We start from the raw sequence: 22,898 nt of genomic DNA on the forward strand, positions 1-22,898 counted from the left end.
TTATGAGATCGTTTTTCAGTCACCAAAATGGTGATAAAGCAATTATAATTTTAATCTCAGGTTCTCATTATGTACCAGGTCACGTCTTGATATAGAGGTGTCATGCATGGAATGTTTAGTTTGGCCCAAGCACAACTGCACTATGCTCGAAACATTCAAAAGGTTGAAATATAATCGTGTCTGTGTTTGTTGGCATACATTCAAAAATATATAAGATTTATTTAAGGGTGTACATAAGACATGGTAATTGCAATTCTGGGCGAATTAGTATGTGCATTTGAATGTATGTATGTTGAACTTCTTTTGCACTGTACGAATTGGAGAAGTGTGTATTCAATCGTCAACATATAGGCATGGTTATGAAATCTTGCGCCACAGATCTCCCTAATCTGCAAGTGCAAGTATGAGCAAGCGTACAGGTCCATGTATGTGCTTACTCGTTACAAGTACGATTGCATGCAAGTGTTCCACACTCAGGCTCACCGCCTTGCATTGGCTTCTTGTCTCTCCTGCTCTAGCTGCTGCACTCTCCTCTGCTTCCTCTTGGCATCCACCTCCTCTTTGTGCTTAGAGTACATCCTGGAGAGCAGCAACTCACCTGCACCCACAGAGGGCACAGGGCATCATGGTCAGCAGAGAACAGTACAAACTTACTTATTTTCAGGGGCGACACCCAAATGAGCGCTCGCCAAGAAAAACTAAGGATAAAGCACCGAACATCCCTGTGCTATCTTGTTCTGTGGCCTCGTTGCAAGACCGGTGGTAAACACGGGGCACTGTTGTGGTCTTATTTCAGTCTATTGTGGGTGCCAAAGAAAGAAAATCCCCTGTGCTTAGAGAACAGGACCCTTTTAGCCAATACAGCCATACACGTGATCAATTAGTGACTTAAATTATGTTTAAAAACGTTGTCAAGCAGGCGTGTGTTTTAAAATCTTGACTTGCTTTTTGCACTGGGGTCCACGAGGCAGAAGACTTCGTCTGGGCACGGCCCCTTTGCCAGCAGCGTGGCCCAGAGCTCCTGGTCAGCAGGGAAGTCATCGAGCACCCAGCCCTGTGCCACCACTCCCGCACCCTCCACATCATCCGTCTCCCTGCGCATCTAAACCGCACATGGGTTGTTGTTGTTTTTTTACGAAACAAATTGTTTGCGTCTCCTGATTAGGTGTTATTTCATGTCGTGATATTGCTATATGTGGCCCTAATGTAATAAACTTGAAATATTGCACCTAACCATAAAACTGTTGTATTATGTTACCTTGTCGTTGATTTTACTGCATTGCGGTTGAGCTGAATACACTTTGGCATTGCCTGTCAGTGTAACCACATCTCTCACAACATTGATATAGTGAGTACAACTCAGCTAAGTTCAGACAGCTGCTTGTTGTAAATCTAGCTTAGATAGGCAATGAATGTCATTTGTACCACTTTGTATATTTCAGAAAAGGGTCTATTCAATAGTTCTTTGAAATACTAGTGCAGTAAAAGTTCAACTGTTACCCATTACACACCAGCAACTGGTTTGGGCGATGAATAAAATATGTAGCGAACGATACAATGTGAGAGAACTGTTCTCAGTGCATGCTCTTGAGAGTATGATTCATTCACATCACACATACAGTTACACTGGTCATTTTAAAACATACTCACAGAGAATGCAAAGGCCCCTGATACTTTCCTGTGTGCTAAAGAGTTACAAACATACATTTATCTACTCCTCAATAATGAAAGTAATGTTTCATTCCAATATTCACTTGAACAAATTAATCCGTAACACCGTTGGACTATCATGTTTGTGGATTGCATGCTTATGATGGCGATGCGTACGCACATCGGACAGAGCCTTCACCAGCACGTCTACGTAGGCCTCAGCAGGCAGTCCCTCAGCAGCCTGCTCCGCTCGGAGAGCCGCCTCCGCCACAAGTGCTCGCACCTCGGGGTGCTCCGCCGTCACGTCACCCTCCTCGTCACCAGCCTCCACCTCGCCACCCTCCTCACCACCGTCCTCCTCCTCACCACCCTCCAACTCACTACCCATTCCCACACCCTCACCGAGCACTCCAGCCTCTCTCTCGCCAGCCTCTGTCAGACCTGAGTCTCCAGGCTCAGCGACCACGAAATCCTCCTCGACTTCGTCACCAGAGATTTCCATTTCTTCTGTCGCTGTGGCTGCTACGCCAGGCTTATGCTCCTCTTCCTCGGTTGCTGCCTGCCCCTCTTTAGCCACCTCGTCTTCTGGCTCAGCTTTTTCTGCGAGTGCTGAGATAGAATTGCAGGGGGTAGAGTACTGATTGTACAATGTTTCAGCACAACATCCACAACCCCAAGAAGGTCCCTCCATCTTTGCTACTGCTTCCAAATTTGTTTAAAACTTTGCACTTGCTATGTATACTGCAATATTTAAAACCTTTTTACTAAAACCAGATTAAAACATACCTTGTCCATACTGCACTGTTACTGCACAAGGCACAAGTTTGCATGATCAAACTATAGCAGTTAAAATCCAACAAGATGGTATGGCATCAAGTAAACTGTTGATATTTGGGATTTCCCTTGGGCTTACTGCTAGGTGGTTCATCCTCATTTTGTGATTTCTTGCAACACCGAATATCACTCACCTCCCACCCTCATTAAACATGGACCCTCACTTACCCTGCATCCTCTCTAGCTTCTCCTGTTGCTTCCGACTCCGTACTGTTTCCAGCGCAACAGCCAGCGCCTCTGCCCGTGCCAACTCCACTGAACGTTGCTTCTCCTCCTCGACTGCCGGCCGCACTAGCTCTGCCACGTTAACCACCTACACGATGCGCAAGCGAGCACCCCCGACGTTTTTACCAACACATTTATGCCACCAAACCAGCATCCACATGGTTCACGCATACGAGCTGTACACAAACACATCTACACAATAAACTCCAGTAGACCCGTGGGCTGGTTGGCACCGATACTGTGTTTCTTGTTAGAGCCAGGGAAGTAACCAAAAAAAACACTTCATTTTTACGAAAAAAGTAGACTATAATTCAAGACAGTTGCGCCAAGTTTTCTTAATTCAAAAGCAGTGTTTGAAAAAAAAATATCACGGTGCAAAGAATAAACATAAAGAATAATTGCAAGGAAGCGGACATAAACCGCCCCGTGTTTTGTGTGATTTTGTTTGATTATGACACACCATACTGAAATGATATGTGAAGAGAAAGTGCCAAGTCTAGCCTGATTTTTTTTTGTATATGAATCTTATGTTCCTGGCTGCTGTTCTTTTAAGGGAATATAATATGAGGTCACTTAATAGGAGGTATTAAATGGTCGGAGCGATCCCACACAGTACCCGAGTTCCGTAGTGGTCTGCCAGCAGGTGACACAGCGTGGTTTTTCCAGCAGTGCCTGGTCCCATCACCACCACATGGCACGGTGGCTTTGGCTGTGGGGGCATCAGATAGCTTCGTGGGTTGGCACAGAATTTCGCCTGAGCTTCCTCAGATGACAGCAGGTACATCTTGTCGAGAAAACTGAAACACGTGCACAAAAGTAATGTAAGAGAATTAACTTATGCTCAAAGCAATATAAAATGAATTGATCAATCAAATATCTGTCGTTAACTTTTTCTGTTTAACAAGAATAAGAGTGGTCAAATGCACCCATAAATAGGTCAAAGAAAATTGATCAGAGATCTTTCTTAAAAGTAGTTTTTTTTAAACCCATAACATAGCTTTAATCCAAGAATAAGCCACAACTGTGTAGTCCTGGACATTGAGCATGACTCACATGGAAAAGGTAGTGCTGTGTTTGTAAACAAGTTGCTGCTGAAACACACTTTATCATAAGACAACTGTGCTGCTAAACCATGATATGTTAACAGCAGGTATAGTGGTTGACATGTTTCTGTACATGAATTATGTATACATTTAACCACGTCCCTACAAATTCAGTCACGTTAAGTATACCTTGTCCACCAGACTCTGCTTTTATTATTCTGTAAAAGTCCCTTACCCTAACCTGAGCATACTGGCCTTTGCTCTGTCCCTAAATTCAAACATTGAGAATGCCTGCTCACTAGTGAATTTACATGGCAACCAGTAAACCAAAGCATTCATTATACTAGTTGACTCATCATTTTCATCACAACACCCCTGCCACACCATCCTCATCACAAAGCACCTGATAGCGAACTCGGCCTTGCCGATTTTCAGATTCCCCTGCTGCAGCGCCACCGGGCACACAGCACCCCAGCGGCTCCGTCGCCAGCGGTGTCGAGCCCCGGGCCGCTGCCAGCCTGACACGGCACGCAGAACTTCATCCTATTGAGACGTGTGCAATCAATCCACAGCACAACCCATCATGATCCACGCATACACACTGACTGAGCCAAGCACACACATATACAACAACGGCGCTTGTGCCAGGCCGGATACACTTTGAGGCTACGTGAAGTGTCGAAGGCTCACTAACAGGAAGTCTGACTGAGATGACTAGCAGATGACTAGCAGATGCACCAGCTGTGCCCCCTATTGTACCAACTTGCTGCATTTTAGCCGCAAGTTGTTGTGAGCATCGCTCCTCTGCCATCCTTTGCTGTTGGAGGGTGACTGCCTCTAACTGCCCAGTAGCATCCTTCACGAGCCTCCTCCATAGAGGCCAAACTTGACACCGCTGGTACCAGTCTTCGGCAAGTCCACTCAGCTCCACATCCTCCTGTACCGTATCAGTCCATTAGCCCCCTCTATCCGGCCAAACAGAAGCTTTTGGGCATGCGGTGGCTGGGTATGCAGTCTACATGACCCAGCCATGGCAACCTTGCCCGCTGGAGGAGCTCACTGATAGGAATGTGTCCAGATCTTTCAAGGATTTGTGAGCACCTCACACAATCCAGCCTGGTTAAACCCAGGATGGATCGTAGGCAGGCCAGTCTGAATGTTTCTATTCAACGCAGATGTTCCATTATGTATTTCATGATGACATGTGCATGATTAAAAATGTATGTAAAATTAAAATTCACAAAGTCAAGTAAGTGTTTTCTATCTCAAATTATTTTTAAAGAACATAATAATGGTCAGCAAATTAACCCTTGACTTATAAATGATAAAAAAATAGAATTAAACTATCATGCAGTCGACGTTTTAAAGTAAAACTCACCGGGTCCAGGTCACTTGGCAGGTCGTCCTCTCCCTGGAGGTGCATAGGCACGGCGGCTTCCTGCAGGCCCAGCATCTTCAGCCGTGCAAGCACCCCCTGCCGATTAAATACACTGGCAATGTATGTATGTATGTTGAACTTCTTTCGCACCATACGTAGCCAGCCGTGCTAATTGGGGGTGCTAAACACAATGCCATGCCTAAGAGTCCAGCTGTGGGGAGGGCTCACTGAGGTACAGGTATCATCAGCAGTGCACATGGGTGAGTGAGACTCACAATAACGCACTACTTAAGTAGGACAGAATTAAATAAAAATCATTGCATGTTTTGGATCATTTGCAACCAACTGTTCATGTTGTAAGAACATTTAAAATGATATGTCACGACATTGTTCCCACCACACACGCAGCTGTCTATTGACAGTTGGAAATTATGAAAAAGTAATTTTGCCAAATTCATACAACAGTTTTTTGGCCCAATTCAACCTGCAGAATGGGTGGAGGTCCATTCCACAACAACAACAAAAACTCGCAGCCAATCAGTGGCTGGGGAGTGTCAACGAAAATGTTAATTACGCGTGTTGTTTTCAGCACTCTCAGACGGACCGAGCTAACCACCAATAGAAAAAAAAACCGCAGCACTTCCATCCAAAACACTGCCTTAAAAGGAAACATTTATAATGGGCAAAGTTTCAGGCAAAGGTCCTTCTGCACTTGAATCAGTCAGGCTCGTTGTGCCAGTGTTGCTCCAATATTCGCCAAGGTGATGATTTGTGCTCCAAGACAAAGCAGGCTTAACCACTTCAAACAAGATGTAGATGAAGTTAAAGATTATGATGGTATAATTTATTTTATAATGGTTGATGACAATACCGTAATGATAATGGTGATGATGATTGTATAAAGATGGAGAAAATAATGATGGTGACCACTATGCCCTCAGGACTTTCCATACAGGGTACACACTAAAGCATGAATGACAAGTTTGCGTATGATGGTGGAAAGTTTCTGTATATTCGCTGAAACCTTTTGATGTCTAAAATCCAAAGGTTTCAAACTTCTCGCTAAGATCGCGCGGTTGAGCACTGGACAAAGATCCAAGTGAGCCACATCCACTATGGCCGGGTGATGCAGAAACCATAGAAAGGAATTAAGGGTAGCAGGGGATGTGCATGTGCCTGATATGCTGTCCGGCATCAAAACTCAGAGCACTCTTAATATGACTTTGTGTGACAAGGGCATCTGCCCTTTCGTAAAAAGAGTTTCAGAAGAATAGTACGTGAAAAATTATAAACAAAAATAAAAACTCACACCCAAGAGTGCATTTGGGCTGTCATTGCCATCCAGCTCAATCAAGTAACGTGGGTCATGATCTGCCATTAAATCCTGTAAACGAAAAAGCAATACTGTGGTTATATGGAGCAGTGGAACAAAATCAACAACATTCTCAAGTTTGACAACATAACAAACTCAAGTACATAATAATTTAAGCTCATACGTTTCATAATAAACTGACCTCCGGATGTGTCACTGCAAAAAACAATGCATTAGTGGCAAGCTAAGGCCAGGTAACCAAATTGTCTCACTGGATATCAAAACCAACAATCTTATTATGTGTGTCCTGACAGGTGTGAGCACCTCCAGTGGACGCAATAGAGTGTCGTTGTAGAGCGTAATGACACGCATGACGTCCTCTGGAGAGTCACCCGGTCTCCGCACAAGCCGGGATAGTAGCCCCTTATCCAGCCCAGCCTCTGCCTCCTCCTGCCATCACATAACCGCAACATGTCACCACACCATACACCACAGCCCGTATGCACAAAAGTATAAACGTACGACAACATCATGCGCACGTGATTCAATATTTCAATCGTATAAAACCAGCTGAAATATTTTTTCAATTAAAGTATGCCACTCTATTTTTTTTTACCAGCCTAACGCTGTCACGGTTGAGCCCATCAGAGGAGACTATTGTCCACATAGTCCTCGAGTGGTGTTTAACGTTAGAGCTGTTTTTGCACACGGTTAAACGCCACTGTTAGAGGACGAAGCAGTCTTGCCTCTTTCTCTTCCATCTCCTCGCCCTCCTCCTCTCGCTCGGTGGCATCGTCCGCCTGTGGATTCTTGCCGTCGCGCGCTGCCTCCCGGCCCAGTTCATCCAGCGCGTACACCTGCCCCGTGAGTGGGTCCTCACGCTGCCGCGTCCGCCGCTTGTGCAGGTCGTCATTGGGACACTGCAGCGTAATGATCATTGGTCAAGCCTCAAAGCTAAGGATGTATGCACATATCTTGAAACGGCACAGCATAAAACTCGAGCTCCCAACAATTCTACAAGTAAATATAATTTACGGATGTTCATCATGCATTCGGATCATGTATTTATTCATGCAAAGTCATTGATATAAACATTGCTGCAATCCTTTAAAAAAATTGGACCACCTTGCATCCCTTGCCATAGTTAACATGTGGTACTAATAAAGTATATATACAAAGTTTTGTTAGTTTTTGCAATTGTGGCCATGAAATTAAAACAAAAACTACATATTTAAACCGAGTGTTCATCTGCCAAGATACTTTTTCAAGAGCATTAACACAATTATGTTAAAGTAGGTTAGTGCTTCTGAGGATATTTCCTGGCAAAAACCAACCTCCTTTCACTCTCAATCAAAGACCACAAGTGTATTTTACCTTAATATTTATAATAACATCAGGCTTCAAGCTCCAACTTTTGATCAGCTCTATTTGCTGAGGAATTGTGAGGTTTTCTTCGCTAAGAGATGGAAAGCCACAGAGCACATATCCTGCAGACAAAAACAGGTTTTTCAGACCACAATGATGACAATAATTTTTACAGCGACAAAATTACAACACACAGTCTAGACAAAATGATTCATTACAACATAAGCAAATTGTGGTGTGTAATTAAGTCCACATGTGCTGCCAATTTTAAGTAGGCACTATATCATATTATTATGGCATTAAAAGTTACATGGAACAAAAAAATGTGTAATACCATTATCACGTAATTTACCAAATCTTCATTAATGCAATATAAAATAGCTTACAATTTCATCTACAGGGTATTATGTGAGATCAAGTCCAGGTCAGGTATTCAGGTGGTGTAGTGCGTGCTATTGATTGGAAACACCAAGTGCTATCTAAATGTCTGTTTCAAATAACTCCATTAACACACTGTTGGAAATCTGGAAACTGCCCCCTGCAACCAGCAGAGACACGTTACTGAGAATTCAATGAAATCGTAATACTTTTATGCTTGACACTTCACTCAAAGGAGTGGAGAGATGAAGTGTGAGCGAGTGATGACATTTTAGAAAGAAGAAGGCAGAGAGAGAAGGGCGAATTGAGGGAGGGCCTCACCGTAGTGTGCCACCTGTGGAGAGGCCAACTTCTCCAGCAGCAGGCTGGTGACCATCTCCTCCGAGATCATCTCCCCCTTCACCAGCCGTTCCTGCAGCTTTAACCACCGACAAATTCCCCACGACAACCGCCCATCGGGTATCGAGTCAAGAATGGTGCTCTGAATGAGCTACTGGGCACGTGCATTGCGACAAGCTTCACAGAGCTGTATATAACTTGCTAACCAGAATGGCTATTGAATTTATTGAATGTATTGTATGTAGTGTGTCTCCATTGAGATGCGTACAGATTATTTACGAGTATGCCCCATTTGTTTTATTGAACATAGGGCAGTTCCATTCATCTGTATGCATCTTGTTAACCACGAAAGCTTGTTTGTTCTATTTGACATCTCTTTGTGAAACAGCATGATTCATTTGCATACATGTTATTTACAGGCAGGAATTGTTATTGAATTGCCCTCCAGAGATTATTCCATTAAAGTCTGTTCGCAATCATGTCATCACTAATCTCGGAACATATACCTTATATGTTTGACAACATCACTTACAAATAACAATGAACCATTAATCATATTATGAAATTTTAATGAAAACACGTATTTCTATTGTCCACTTCTCTCCGTTATTCTTAAGACATGTTCGCATACACTTCGAATATATTTTAACACATTGAAAATTATTCTAAAATATGCAATTTAATGTATGTAATTGTTATATACAATTTTTTTCATTTAGAAAAGCCTCACTGAGTTTGAATACTATTTTTCATGAGGGTCCTGCAAAGTTTGTTCAATAGGTGGTGATGTTGCTGTGTATAATCGCAACTGAGCAATTTGCAGACAACATTTCATCATTGGGATGTATTGCCAATATCAGTTACATTGTATGTTTTTTTTTGCTATGGAAGGAACCGGAGAACCCAGAGGAAATCCATGCAGAACAAGGGAAGCACATCGAAGCTCCACACATAAAACCGCCGAAATCGGGAGTCGAACCAAGATCCTTTTTTGCTGTGACGCACAGGTTTTACCACTGTGCCACATTGCCACCTTATACATCATGAGTAATATTTTATGTCTTTTTTATTATTGACTCAATTCACCTTTACATGATCATCAACAATTATAAAAACTAAAAGTCAAGCACTTTATAAAATAAATTTGGCCCGACAGGATCAATTTCCCAGTTCAGCTCAATTGAATTACGAAGCTACCATCTGGTAAATAAAAAACATTGGATAATTATGAAAATACAGAATTGATCACAACATAAAATGACATTGACAAAGGAAAAATGTTCTGTGATCTTAAAAAGTCAAACAAATGATGAGGGCCATTCTGAACATTATAATGAGAAATGACAGATGAGGACGGGGAAACTGTATACTCAGAGGTAGGTACACTCACCGCTAATATATACTGGGCTCTGTAAACGTACGTGATTTATTTTTTACTATTAACAATTCATACAGCAAAATGTAACGTCAACAATACCATGATTCCAGTCTCCGTTTGTGCATCAATATGTTGCTGAATTACATCCACACCTAAGAGAAGAGAGATACTCTCGTCAGACTTGCCAGAGCCAAGGAAAGGTTGACCTTCCCTCAATCAATAAGTTCACCTTTACTTGTGAATACAAATCCGTGTTACAATCTTATGTTATCTGCAACATGACATGTTGAATATACCAACTTTATTGCTTCTAAAAAATGCATTAACTACATCATGCACATTAGCAAAGTACTTTCACATATATTATTCATGACCACAGAAAATGTATTTTTATTAATTTACAGTTGCACAATACATCATTGCAAAATATATTAATTACCACCTCTTAGTTCCACATTAAAGTGTGATTTAGAAATATTTACACTTATAAGTAACGAAAACAGTAGGCTGCATGTAGAATTACTATGATTCCAAATCCTTAAATCTGGTATACTCTGATCTCAGAGTGAAGCTGATTGTGTAACAGAATCATAATCATAATGTAACAGGGTGTTTATTGAGATGAGATTTTCATGGAAATGTAAGATTTGACATACAATTATGGCGACAGGGTGGCACCATATTCATTATTTTAAAATACAGGGATGCGAACGGAAATAAAGCGCCAACGCCAATTTTCACGCACAATTATGGCTACATTTATTTAAAAATGTTTTACATGCAATAGTTACGTACTTTCATGCTACTGTCTGGTATCATAAAATAATGTAAAATTTGTATACTGTAATACAATATTAATAAATAACTGTATGGGACAGCAAGTACACAATGTCTGTTTAACCGTGGTCATTTTAAATTAGAACTTATTACGTTAAGGTCAGATAAAATAAAAACAATCAATACCTTCAACCAGGACACATTTCCACACCTTGGTCAGTCTCCTAGCCAGGGTGGCCTTCCCCACTCCCTATGAAAGCATGCAGACACAACAACCGCCGTTCATCACTAAGTGGCGGTGATGTCACCACGGCGCGCGTGCCATGCTCGGTGCACTTTGCAAACACATGCACAATCTAACAAGACATGCTAAGCGCACATTGCACAGGACTAAAAAATATACAATTTTGTCATGCACTATAAATAGAACCAGATGTGAGCCTGTGGAGATACAGTGAATCTTTTGTCAGGGAAACTGGGTATAAACACAACACTAGATTGTGAGAGAAACAAATGCTAGAAAATGGGGTATACAAGATTAATAGTTGTAACTCAATCATCAAGTAAAATAACAATTCCTAAGGAAGAGCAATAGTGAACTACATTTGTCTGTATGCATGTTGAACTTCTTTCACGCCATACGTGTAATGGGAGGTATAAATGCAGCCATTTCTATTTAAATTACAGTTAACTTTGTCTGTAACACTGCTGAACATCACATGAGAAGTTTTCCCAAAGAAATGTCATAAAGTTTGGCAAAATAAGAATACCCACTCACATGACAGCCACGTGATGATAACTGCTACATTTTAAAAGACTGTCATTCAGCTTCCTTTATATAGAAGAAAGCGTGTTCCCTCTACTGGCCTCTGGGAGCATTGTAGAACTTCTGACATTAAAGTGGTTTGCTCTTCTATTGGTTGGGTGTACACATGTGATTTTAGTAAAATCATCCTTAATATGCCTGCACCAATATTTTTCTTTAAAGAAAGAGTCAACCCAATCGTTACTGTTTTTGCATAATATTGGAACTTTGTGCAAGCATTGGAGGGCTTCCTTTTGTTACTGAATGAAACAAAATAACACTTCCATAATATAATGTCTAAGTAAGGAAATTATGTCGTCGAAACGACCAAAATTTTTATGTAATGTAAATATAATATACCAGATATTGATCCCAATTCATAGAATCAATCCTTGAGCTACTTCAAGTTAATGCATTCGTAATGTTAAGAGCGGGTACGGTATTGTTAAAACCACTTCATGTCAGCTGAGTGGCTCAGAGGTCAGCGTGTCCAGCTGGCACAGCCAAAATCTTGGGTTCGAATTCGAGCAGGCACTCGCAATTAAACTGGCAACTCATGTGTAGTGAGCTGATGGTCTCAGGCATGGAAACTAATGACTGATAAAAAAACATTACACTTGGTTCTGCACCTAAATTGACTAAATGTCGGCTTATCTGTATGACGGGAGTGAAAGTGCGGATTCTAAGTCACTTGAAGTGATCTCAGAAATCGTTTCGTGGGAGCCGCTTTTGCGGAACCGTCCTCTAACATGACGAGCGCCAGTGTACAAGCATTCTCAATGCAACTTTCGTCAAATGTCTGGAAGTACAAGCGGGACAAAATAAGAGAAAAACAATGTTGCACATAACAGAACGCGCGATGGCGCTGTTGCTTCATTATTGTAACACAACACAAATAATTTTGACACTAAGACCTATCAACCCCTCATCAGTGCCTACATTTTTGCAGACCAATTCAAACCTTATTGGTCAGCCCGTGCCATTATAAATCTCAACGCTCATCCATAAAGTCCCATCACAAGGGAGAAACACAAACAAATAGAACATGTGTTGACCGTATTGAAACGGCTGGACGCCATATGGACCTGTAAACTCAATTTCCCTGCAGAAGAATACGGGTAAATCATACGGGTTGACAGGTATGGACACTGTAAAAGCTAAACTATATACTATAGCTCCATTCTCCCTATGGTCTCCCTATAATTACGCATTCTCTCTTTGTTGCTGCAATCCAATTACATGTTGGCCACATTATCCGTGTAACATTTGAATGCAGGATTATAATGAAATTGAATATCATAAGTCGTATAATTGCAGTCACTTTAACCTACAAACTATCATATCCATTCATGCAAAGCCACGCGATTATGCAATCCAAACAACACATAGAGTAACTGCAATATTATTCTGGCAAATCGCCCGATGATGCTGGATGTAATTACAAGCGAAACGTCGTGTACTCAAATTGTAAATGTTGTGGATTTACTCTCCAACACACCGGTGGGCTGAAGTAGTAACTAATTGGCGTTCTTTTACGTGACAAATCCCTTACTAATTGGCTGTGTCGGGTGGTGGAGGGTTACGACACATTTATACTTACGCGATGTAACCTAAAAACCTTTATTACGTGCAATATTACAGATGTACCTTGACTATTTGTCAGACTATCAACAAAAATATTTTAAATCACAGGCATTCGATCGTAGCATATTATCGACGCCACTCCTTTGACTGCTATTTTGAAATGTATGAAGTCACATTGAACTGATGTAAACTAAATGGAGCACCTGAGTTAATTTTCATGCAAAAAACTTCAAACTCGTGAGACATCCTGGGACACAGCCTAGGTACGAAGGTGCCAATATGAGATATTTCTTGTTTTGGTGGTGTCTTTAACTAATCACATGACAGATATTAAAATGTGAGACTTAAGAGTGACGTTGCCTGCACGTCAGAGCCGCGCCACTATTCACGACTCAACATACAGACAAGGGCCATCGGTACCGGCTTTCCAAGGACAAGCAAGCAAAGTGGCTTTGATAGCAGCATCTGCATCTCTGCGTCATCCTCATCGAAGGGGCCAAGAAGGCCCATGGCGGTGTCCCCGGGCTTCTGCAGTGGGGCACTCATCAGGTCCTCTGCCACCTCTCGTCCGTCACCCCACCACACTGCAGCACCTGTTCAAGATGATGACTCCTCAAACATACCAGACAGATGGTCATGGGGAGGGGGGTAGGGAGCTAAGGCTTTTCACTTGAAGGTCCACACAAAGACAAAATTCTCCCCGTATATAGCCATTAACAGACTGTTGGGACAAGTGCTGACAGCAAATGCTGACCTGCCCCGATTGGGCATCTGTGAAAACGAGCTTCATAGCTCATCGGATTCCTCCAGTCTAAATAAAGATTCTAATAAAGATCACCTATGAAAGGCCGGCATGGGTGGCCAACACCACGCCCGGCGGCCTTTGTCTTCCCAGTGCTGATGTCTACACAACCGCACGAGGTACTCATTTAAGGCTGAGTCGACCTCAGGGAGACCCAGAACAGGATTAATATATTCGCCACTGTTATTGGCCGTGAGCGGGAATTGAACGCGGATCGTCGGGTTATGTAGCAGAGTGCACTAACCACTGTGCCACCGCTCCCCACGAAGGCCCGCACATCTGCACACGGTCGCACTCAACTTACACCAACCTCTGTGTTTCGTATTCACTCGACTACTCTCGTGTTAAATTAATTGCAAACGTTGCTCTGTCTGTAATGCTAATCCCACGTTTTAGCTGCGTGGTTGGCAAAAAGACCGCTTTGGGTTGATGCTGAAATTGTGAAAAAAAATATTGTCCCAATTTGTCAAGAAGTACTGTACAAAGGGGACGAAACATTTAAAAGTGGTAGTTATGGTAGTTATAAATGCACACCTCTGTGGACATCACTGCGACATACTTTCTCTATTGTTTTCATCAACTAAGCTTCCGTGAACCTTATTTATTAAGCACACATTACATGCATTTCGGCCCTTAAAATAGTTTATTTTACCGAATTCTAAAAAAGTCTCTTACTGCAATTTTGGTTATTTTAGTATTAGACAGACCGGAACACACAGTTTGGGAACCACATACCCAAGATAAGAGCTGAGGTGATGTGTTCTTTGGGTTGTATCTAAAGTTGCTTTATAATTAATAAGCCAGCGTGTCTACTGATTGCTTTTGGTTGTTAAAGCAGGATTCTAGCCGAAAGAGTGGGTGCTGTTTTGACAATACTTCACCACGCCAGCCATTGCCAACACGCAACGCCTGGCATGCAGGGGTCCTATTTGTTTCGTAAACGTTAAGGGGGAAATATGTTTTGTTTAAATTAAGTATGAAAAAACAAGCATAGGTTTTACCCTATCTGGAAATAAATCAGGTGGTGTTTAGATGTTCAAGCACCAAATTTAAACCTTTTGCAGGGAATTGTGTGTGTGGTTAATGCACACATGGTGCCTTGCACAACGTTTCCATTTGGCGTTTGAACATCTTACCGGCTCCTGTTTTATTGCCGGGAAGGGTAAAAGCTGTTCCTATTTGATCAAACTTTGATACTGCCAAAAAAGGTCACAAAAATTCAAGTGTTCTGGACATTCGGCCCAATGGAGAGTTTCTGGTTTCGCCAGCACTCGCTAATTAAAGAGCCTCACACGTAACACAAGGCACGACAACAACAACAACGACGACGAATGCATAAACGGATCAGCCTCAACAATCACAACCACAACAACAAACAGCAGCAGCAGCAATAAGAACCATTACTTGTTAAGACACCTACAGCGAATGGGGGAGATGTCGAGATCACATCATCATCATCCACAAGAGTTCGAGACCTCCGCCAGAAAAGATTTAAACAAAAAAAACGTTTATGACACGATTACAATCGCTGTTGCTCGTATTTGTTTCTTTAAAAAATGCGTATTAGTTGTTTTTGTTGGTTTAAAAGTCTCTTTTGAAGTTGGGAGTTTTTACCTCTCGGTCGGTCTGAGCAGCGTCGTTGCTAAGGTTGCCGCGCGTTGCCCGTGGCAACGGCGTAACTAAGGGGGGAGGGGGGGCGTCGAGAAGTTGCGGACTCGGCTGGGATTGGCTGGGATTGCGTCACGTGGTGGCGGCACGTCGCCATTGGAGCTGAGCACGTGCGCGCGCCCCCGCGTGGACTTGAGCCGTCAGCACTTTCATCATCGTCGATATCATCATCTTCATTGGCCATCATCATGATAATCATTATTATTACCATCAACTGAATAATATTAATCATAATTGCCATCTACATCAGTATTACCATCAGCATCATCGTTACCATCAACACCATCGTTACCATCATCATCAATATCATTACCATCTACATCATTGCCCATCATCATAATCATTATTACAATCAACTGAATAATATTAATCATCATTGCCATCTACATCATTATTACCATTAGCATAATCGTTACTATCAACACCATCGTTACCATCATCATCAAAATCATTACCATCTTCAGATATGCCATCATCAACATAATCATTATTATTACCATGAACTTCAGAATATTAATCATCATTACCATCTACATCATAACACTATGTAACACAATTTTTGTTCCTGGGTAGTAAGTGTTATTTCGTAATTGCTTATGCTTAAAAAGTATAGAAAATTGATATTATTCCCCACAAACTTTGCTTTTGTGACCAGGACAGTGATATTTTGAAATGTGCCTATTTTCAATGAGAAAACGGACGAATTCGCGTCTTTTCGTTCACATGAAGTCATAAAAAACACATATGAATCAAAATTAACATGTATTTATACTAAAGTAACGCAACAATGACTACAACAGATTTAGAAATGAGTAGTTTTTCGAGATTTACGATTATACTGTAAATCACGTTCACGAATCAGCCCCAATCATGATCTTCAACACCGTCGTTATCATCACAAGCTATTGGTACTGTTATTGGCGTCATCATCACCGTCAGAATCAACACCGCCTTCATTAACACCATTGTCATTCACATACACCGGTGTCAATCAACCGCTGGACAACACCGTGTTTGTCTGTTATCCATACTTCACCCCACTGTGTCAGTACGGGTCGGTGATGGAGAGCGTCTCCCTATCGGTTCGCCACTCATTCGAGCCCATGGCCAGAAATCCAACTCAGGTTTCTGTCTTCACATTACAGTCCCGCAGTCAGACAGGACAACGATTATCCCATGTAGCACGCATAGGCTGATGAGGCGAGCATGTATGCGAGTGCGGTGTGAGCGGAAACTCGATCGGACCGCCTTTGTCTTGCTGGTGTTGATGTTACACACATCGCGCCTACTTGCCCATGTACGCTTAGGTCATCGACCGAGAGGAGGAGGGGGACCCAGGGCCGGGTCAGATATTCGCCGCTGGGAATTCAACTCAGGCGGGCGGGTTCGGTGTAGCGCGATGCTCTAACCACTACGCCACGTCTCCCCACATGAGCACAAAGACAAATATGCCCCGTATAGCCTTTAACAGACTGTTGGCCAGGACCTATGAACACCACGCCCGGCCGCTTTTGCCTCCCCAATGTTTACACATGGCAAACCCAGGTACTCATTGAAGGCTGAGCCGACCTAGTGGAGGAGGCCCAGGACCGGTTCAAATATTCGCCGCTGATGTTGACCGTGGCCAGGACCCCAAACCCAGGTCGACGGGTTAGACGTAGCGCCAACCACCAAACCCACATCACCACGTTCTCCCCATCACACCAACACTCTTACATACATACATACACACTCAGGCGCGCGCACACATACGCGCGCACGCGTGTAAACACACACGTGTTTCTCGCATAGCGCGCATACCCCACGGTAATGAGTGCACATGAAGAACTGTAGAGCGCCTATAATAGCTTCCTCGTGCATACAGGGGGCTCACGCCAGCCCCGCAAGCCCGGCCCACTCTTGCGGCTCCCCCGAGTTCACGTGCAATTAATCAAGCTATGGGGGGGCGGGCAGGCGCGTGGGTGGGGGGGGAGTTCACGTTTAATTAATTACCCCACGCTACGGGATTGCAGGTAACGAGGGTTTGTGGGTGGGGGTACATTCAAAATCGGAGGTACCACACTCAGTTCCGCCCCCCACCCCCCCTCTCCAAATCTCACCGCATCAACATTTTCCAGAGGAGGCGTCATTCCAGTATCTTCTTGTCTTCCTTCGCTGGGTGGTGACGCAGTGGTGGAAATCGGCCGGAGCAGTGTCCGGGGGAACGCTGTTCCCCGACTTGTTTTGGCACGCCGCATCCAACTCGCCTTGTAAACTTGTTCTGAGGATTTTGGGAACATACGGTGCAATAATATAACTCAACACATTCATCAATGACACTGCCTAAAAATATATATAACAGGCGACGTTTCGAGCAATGGCCCTTCTTCATAGCACACATATTTTCGTGCTGTTTGTGCTTGTGCACCACTACCCCAACGCAGCTTCACCAAAGATGTTGTACATTAATGTAAGATTACTGGATTATGTATAGGCGTACCTTGTACTCTAGTGGTAGTGCCTTACGCCAGTAATCCACACTCCAAGCCAGTCTTAATACCAACGTCCTAGGGAAAATGTCGAGTGAAAACCTAAGCCGTGGTGGAACTTACAATCCATTCTTTGACCCTCCTCGCCCATCCGTTTGTGGAATCATTAAATCGCACGCACATCCTGCGGTGTCACTGCTCTGCTGGATGTCGGCTGTAACCGTGACGTGGCGGACCGTGGCAGCTGCTTGACCATACTTCACCACGCTGGTCACTGCGGATTACTGAAGGCAGGGAGCATCTATTGGTCATAGGTCAAGACGTACGTACCGTACATGAAGTAACGCATTTTAAAGTGGTGAGTGCAGTAAGCATCCCTACCCTCTGTTGCTTACTCCGAAGAGGGCTTTGTTGTCCAAATCTTGATCTTAATAATGAATATATTTGTTTTAATTATGAGTAGTTTTAAAGGGCAGTGTGAATGGCGTGGAGTTCGTGTAACTCTGCAAGATTGGCGAAGCGAGATGTACGGCATTCACAGTTGCATCATAGCCACGAACAAGAACGACATGTACGTGCTCGCGTGCATGTCGGGAACACTTACATAACATCAGGCGATTCATTCACCTATAGGGATGGTTGACCACTTGTTATGAATGAGCGCAATGTGGGAGTGAATCGGAACACGTGCGCACAGCCTCTGTCAATCCTCATGGCTGGATGAGAGCCTTCTTCCACACGCCACTGCGTGGTCGTGCGGGGATTCATTTGGCCATACTTCACCACGCTGGTCATCGGGGATTTGGTGGAGGCAGGGAGCACATACGTCGTGGAATAGGAGCGAAGTGCAACAACAGATTTGTCTGGCCCGGTAAACCCTGTGTATACGTCGTTGGCATGGGAGTTTTATGCAGACATGTAACGCTACAGAAAGATTCATTCGTAGATTTCCTGGCTAAAATAATGGGGCACATTACAGAGGAAATGTATTTACGATCCCAATGAACGCTTATCACATCGTCGTTTAATACTATCCAGTGTACGATTCAGAACTATCCATTTCTCCACATTCAATCCCCTGTTGAGAGGAACATGCTTCAAATCGCTTTAAACTATTGTCATTGTAGTGCGTATTTAATGTGGCGCTGCACTCTGATGTTGTAGGAGAAAACATCAAAAAGTCAATTTAATTAATTGGAACGTAAAAAGGTGTCAGTTTTGTTGCCAGATAGAAGGGTAAAGAACCAATTATCATATTTGTACTGGCAAATGAGGTTCCCATAGTGGAACGTGTTGTTTATATTTATTGAAAGTTGCGCATTTTGATGTGACGTCACATTTCTCAAACCCCCCCTCGTCACACATCGTCACAAATGTCTGACCTCCCCCCCCAGGTGCGTGACGTCATTTATGGACGGCCCCTAAGCAAGTTACACACTGCCCAACATAGTGTGTGTGCGTGCGTGCGTACGTGTGTTTGTGGGGAGCGGGTGGTGTGTACGTATGTTGACCTTCTTTCGCACCGTACTTTGCCAACCGTGCTAATCGGAGGTGCAGCGGTTAGCACGCCGCGAACCCGGGGTCCCGAGTTCCATTCCCGCTGAATGCCAACACTTGTACCGATTATTTGAACCGGTCCTGGGCCTCCCCTAGGTCGACTCAGCGGCAAATGAGTACTTGGTGCGATGTGTTTACATCGCCACTCGGGAGACAAATGCGGCCGGGCGTGGTGCTGACCACTCACAGCCTCGCGTGCTGTGCCGATCTTTCATACAGGTTGGTCGCTAACAGCACTTGCCCCAACAGAATGCTATACGGGGGGGGGGGGGGGCGGTATCGTTATCTTTGGTGTGTGCAGTCTGTGCGTCGCGTCTTCACGATGTCACGAAACGAGCACGAACACTGAACAAGGCCGCCACGTGTTTGCGGTACAATTAAGTGGCGTCGAGAGCGTTTCTTCGGGAAAAATCACTGCCTCAGTGCCTCCCATCACGTTTCCCATTATTACGCCGTCTGAAGAAAAAAATCCCTGCGTCAGGTCGACTGCGTAAAGCAGTGCCAGACACGCGTCTATTTTTCGCCGTGTCGGTTTTCTGTAAAAAAGTAAAACTATTTGCGGCTTATAAGCTATGCGTGATATATATACGGTGTGTGGTTGTGTGGCGGTTTGAGTGGCCGAGTCATGGAATGTCACCCCAAGTGTGCCCCCGGTAGCCACACTCCGAACACGATATGACTTTTGGAATTGGGTTATGGTAGCCAATGATTTATTAATACGTAAAATGATAATAGGCGCAATTAAAAAAACAAGTGTTCCTGGGGCGTTGGTAAGAATGTTAATCATGCCACGGTGTGAAAACCCAATGTTGAAATTGAAAAATGTGTGTGTGTGTGTGTCTGGTTGTGTGTGTAAACAAGGAACCCAGCCATGGCGACTGATTGGCAGCCAAGGTATGACAGCCGCTCTGGAGCGACGAACGAAGGGGAGTGTGGAACAATGAGTCACGTGGCCCACAAGAATGTACCATTGGCATGGTGGACGGAGCATGCCTTCAATTTCAGCAATTTGGAGACTGGGCGCTGGAGAATAACGTCGAGGGAGCATGTGTTCCAGCTACCCGACTGGGGGCCGACAATGCGACCGCCGGTGGGATCCAGTAGAGCAAGTAGGCTGTGGCGCGCATCTGTGCGGATTCTGGAGTGTTTTACTCGCATGCTTTGAATTTCTCTTGGCACGCCATTTCCTCTCACATGCGAAACAAAAAATCGCCGAAGAGTGGCCGAATATTCCGAGTAGGATCCTGCAGAGAGGAAAAAAAACTAGAAACATATGCATCGTGTGAACAATGCACTGACATTAAAAAAATATCTTAATTCATTTCTTGATGAGCGGGGCCTCGCCACCAGCCTGCGTGTCGTAGGGGTTCTTTGACCATATTTCACCACGCGTTGGTCAGTGCGGGTTGGTGAAGGCACAGGACAGTTCAAGAATGGATTTGTGGGACTGTTCTCAGCTGTTCACAATGTCGCCCCGCAGGCAATCACGCGTGGCGGGTACTAGTACAAGATTAAGCTCGTGCGAGGCCTGTAGCATATGTTATAAAGGGGGCCTGAATAAAAAAAAACACGTACATATTAAAAACATACATTTTTAACTGGCATAGCAAAGTAATTTTATTTTTTCATTTGGTATACAGCCAGATAATACGACAAATCGCTAACCTTAAAACACCCGGTCGTTCATAAAAGTTGAAGGCAGTATAGTACTACAGTAATAGAACAAGTGCAGAATCACTGAACCGGGATTGATAGCTTAAAAGCGTTTAGCGCGGCCCGTAGCATATGTAGCTACTTTTGCTACTGGGATAATCCGGCACTGGCTGGTACGCACCATTAAACAACATCACCCAGAATGCCCCCGATGCCATCAGACCACGGAAGCTAAGCAGGTTGGAGCTTGGATATGTGCGTTGTGGGCTGCTGAGGATAGTGCAGAAGAAGAAAAAAACTACCGCTACCTACCCGCACTGACTAAACGTGGTGAAGTATGGTCAAATAAACTTCACGCGTGGATGCCTTCATTCAGCGATGGACTGACAAACGTGCCGTGCATAGACTGTACACGTCAAGGTATGGATGACAACCAAGACGAGAGGCGATCGTTCTAACGAAGGCAAGCATTCATCAGACTTTAGAAATCTCTACTTGTTGTTGACGTATGTATGTTGACCTTCTTTCGCACCGTACGCAGCCAACCGTGCTAATCGGAGGTATAACATCCTTTATCGAACCTGGAGATGAAGTAAAACCCATTCGAGACGCAAGAAGCAGCACCGCGTTTTTTTGCAAACGCGACCTGGGCGGTTTTCTGCTCACGACGAATGGCGATATCGTCCCTGTCCACCGCCGTGGGCATGCTGATGATGATGATGTTGCTGCTGCTGTCGATGATGATGGCGGGTGAAGATCCGCATTCATCTTCGCAGACTTCTTCAGTAACTCGAGGGCTCTGGCTCCCACACCACTCCAATTCAGCTCAGGCCCCATCCTCTCTCTCTCCCTGCTCCCCCAGGGAGGGATAGGACCAACCCTTTATATATATATTTCTTAGTGTTCAGCTGGAAAAACATACGATTTTGTATAATTTCGGAGGTCACTTCAGAAGGGCTAAACCCAGGTGGTCATCAGTGACACATCCTCGCCTTTTGAGTCCCCTTTCAAGGATCGTCCGTTGCATCACTCATCGCTCGCCCAGGGTAAAGTAGCAGGTGTGCCCCCCCACCGGGGCGTTTGAACTCGCGCGGCTGCTCGACGTGGCTTAAGGTGGTCGAGTGCACGGGGCGTGAACGCGAGTGGAGGATGGAGATAGATGGAGAAGAGGGGAGGAGGGAGGGGTGGGAAAGGTGGTGGTGGTGATGATGGAACGGTAGGAACCAGGCAAACCCCGAGTTCGATTCCCGCTCGCGGCACAACACCAGTGATAATTATCTGAACCGATCCTGGGGCCTCCCCTAGGTCAACTCAGCCTCAAATGACTACCCGGTGGGGATGTGTTAAACATCGCCACTGGGAAGACAAAGACGGTAGCGAGTGGTGGTGCTGACCACCCATCCCCTCGGCATTCATAGGTGCTCGCCAACAGCACTTTCCCCAAGTCTGATGAGACTATACGAGGGATCTTTGTATTTGGTGGCTTCGTCCTCTTGGTCACATCTCCCCTCTGTGCCGCGGCACGCAGGAAGGGATGGTCGTGATGATACATTCGTTGGTTTCATAGATTGCATATGGAACAATTGTATTCATTCATTATTCATCGACATCTTTGCTATTGTTCGTTACTCATTCATGTTCGCGATGCATTATTCATTCCAATGCATGAATTGTTCACGATC

At 44.1% G+C, this 22,898-nt stretch overlaps 1 protein-coding gene across 2 annotated transcripts in view; it reads right to left on the reverse strand.

Annotated features, from left to right (window-relative positions):
• AK9 (adenylate kinase 9) overlaps nt 1-15,534 on the reverse strand; it is a 32,237-nt gene extending 16,703 nt beyond the window's left edge. The window contains exons 1-16 of one of the 2 annotated variants that reach the window (XM_078604148.1): nt 15,485-15,534; nt 13,489-13,677; nt 10,866-10,929; nt 10,002-10,054; nt 8,507-8,603; nt 7,817-7,929; nt 7,189-7,362; nt 6,767-6,892; nt 6,440-6,514; nt 5,131-5,226; nt 4,156-4,295; nt 3,326-3,506; nt 2,653-2,797; nt 1,832-2,259; nt 946-1,102; nt 484-598 (exon numbers count right to left, since the gene is read on the reverse strand). In XM_078604148.1, the coding sequence (XP_078460274.1) occupies nt 484-598; nt 946-1,102; nt 1,832-2,259; nt 2,653-2,797; nt 3,326-3,506; nt 4,156-4,295; nt 5,131-5,226; nt 6,440-6,514; nt 6,767-6,892; nt 7,189-7,362; nt 7,817-7,929; nt 8,507-8,603; nt 10,002-10,054; nt 10,866-10,929; nt 13,489-13,614 (2,090 nt within the window). In that variant the 5' untranslated portion in view covers nt 13,615-13,677; nt 15,485-15,534. The remainder of the gene's footprint in view (nt 1-483; nt 599-945; nt 1,103-1,831; nt 2,260-2,652; nt 2,798-3,325; nt 3,507-4,155; nt 4,296-5,130; nt 5,227-6,439; nt 6,515-6,766; nt 6,893-7,188; nt 7,363-7,816; nt 7,930-8,506; nt 8,604-10,001; nt 10,055-10,865; nt 10,930-13,488; nt 13,678-15,484) is intronic. The other variant, XM_078604154.1, reaches the window with a different exon arrangement.
• Between the last annotated feature and the right edge of the window lie 7,364 nt (nt 15,535-22,898).

Source organism: Lampetra planeri, chromosome 2, assembly GCF_965212315.1.
Source record: "Lampetra planeri chromosome 2, kcLamPlan1.2.h2, whole genome shotgun sequence".
NCBI lineage: Eukaryota > Metazoa > Chordata > Hyperoartia > Petromyzontiformes > Petromyzontidae > Lampetra > Lampetra planeri.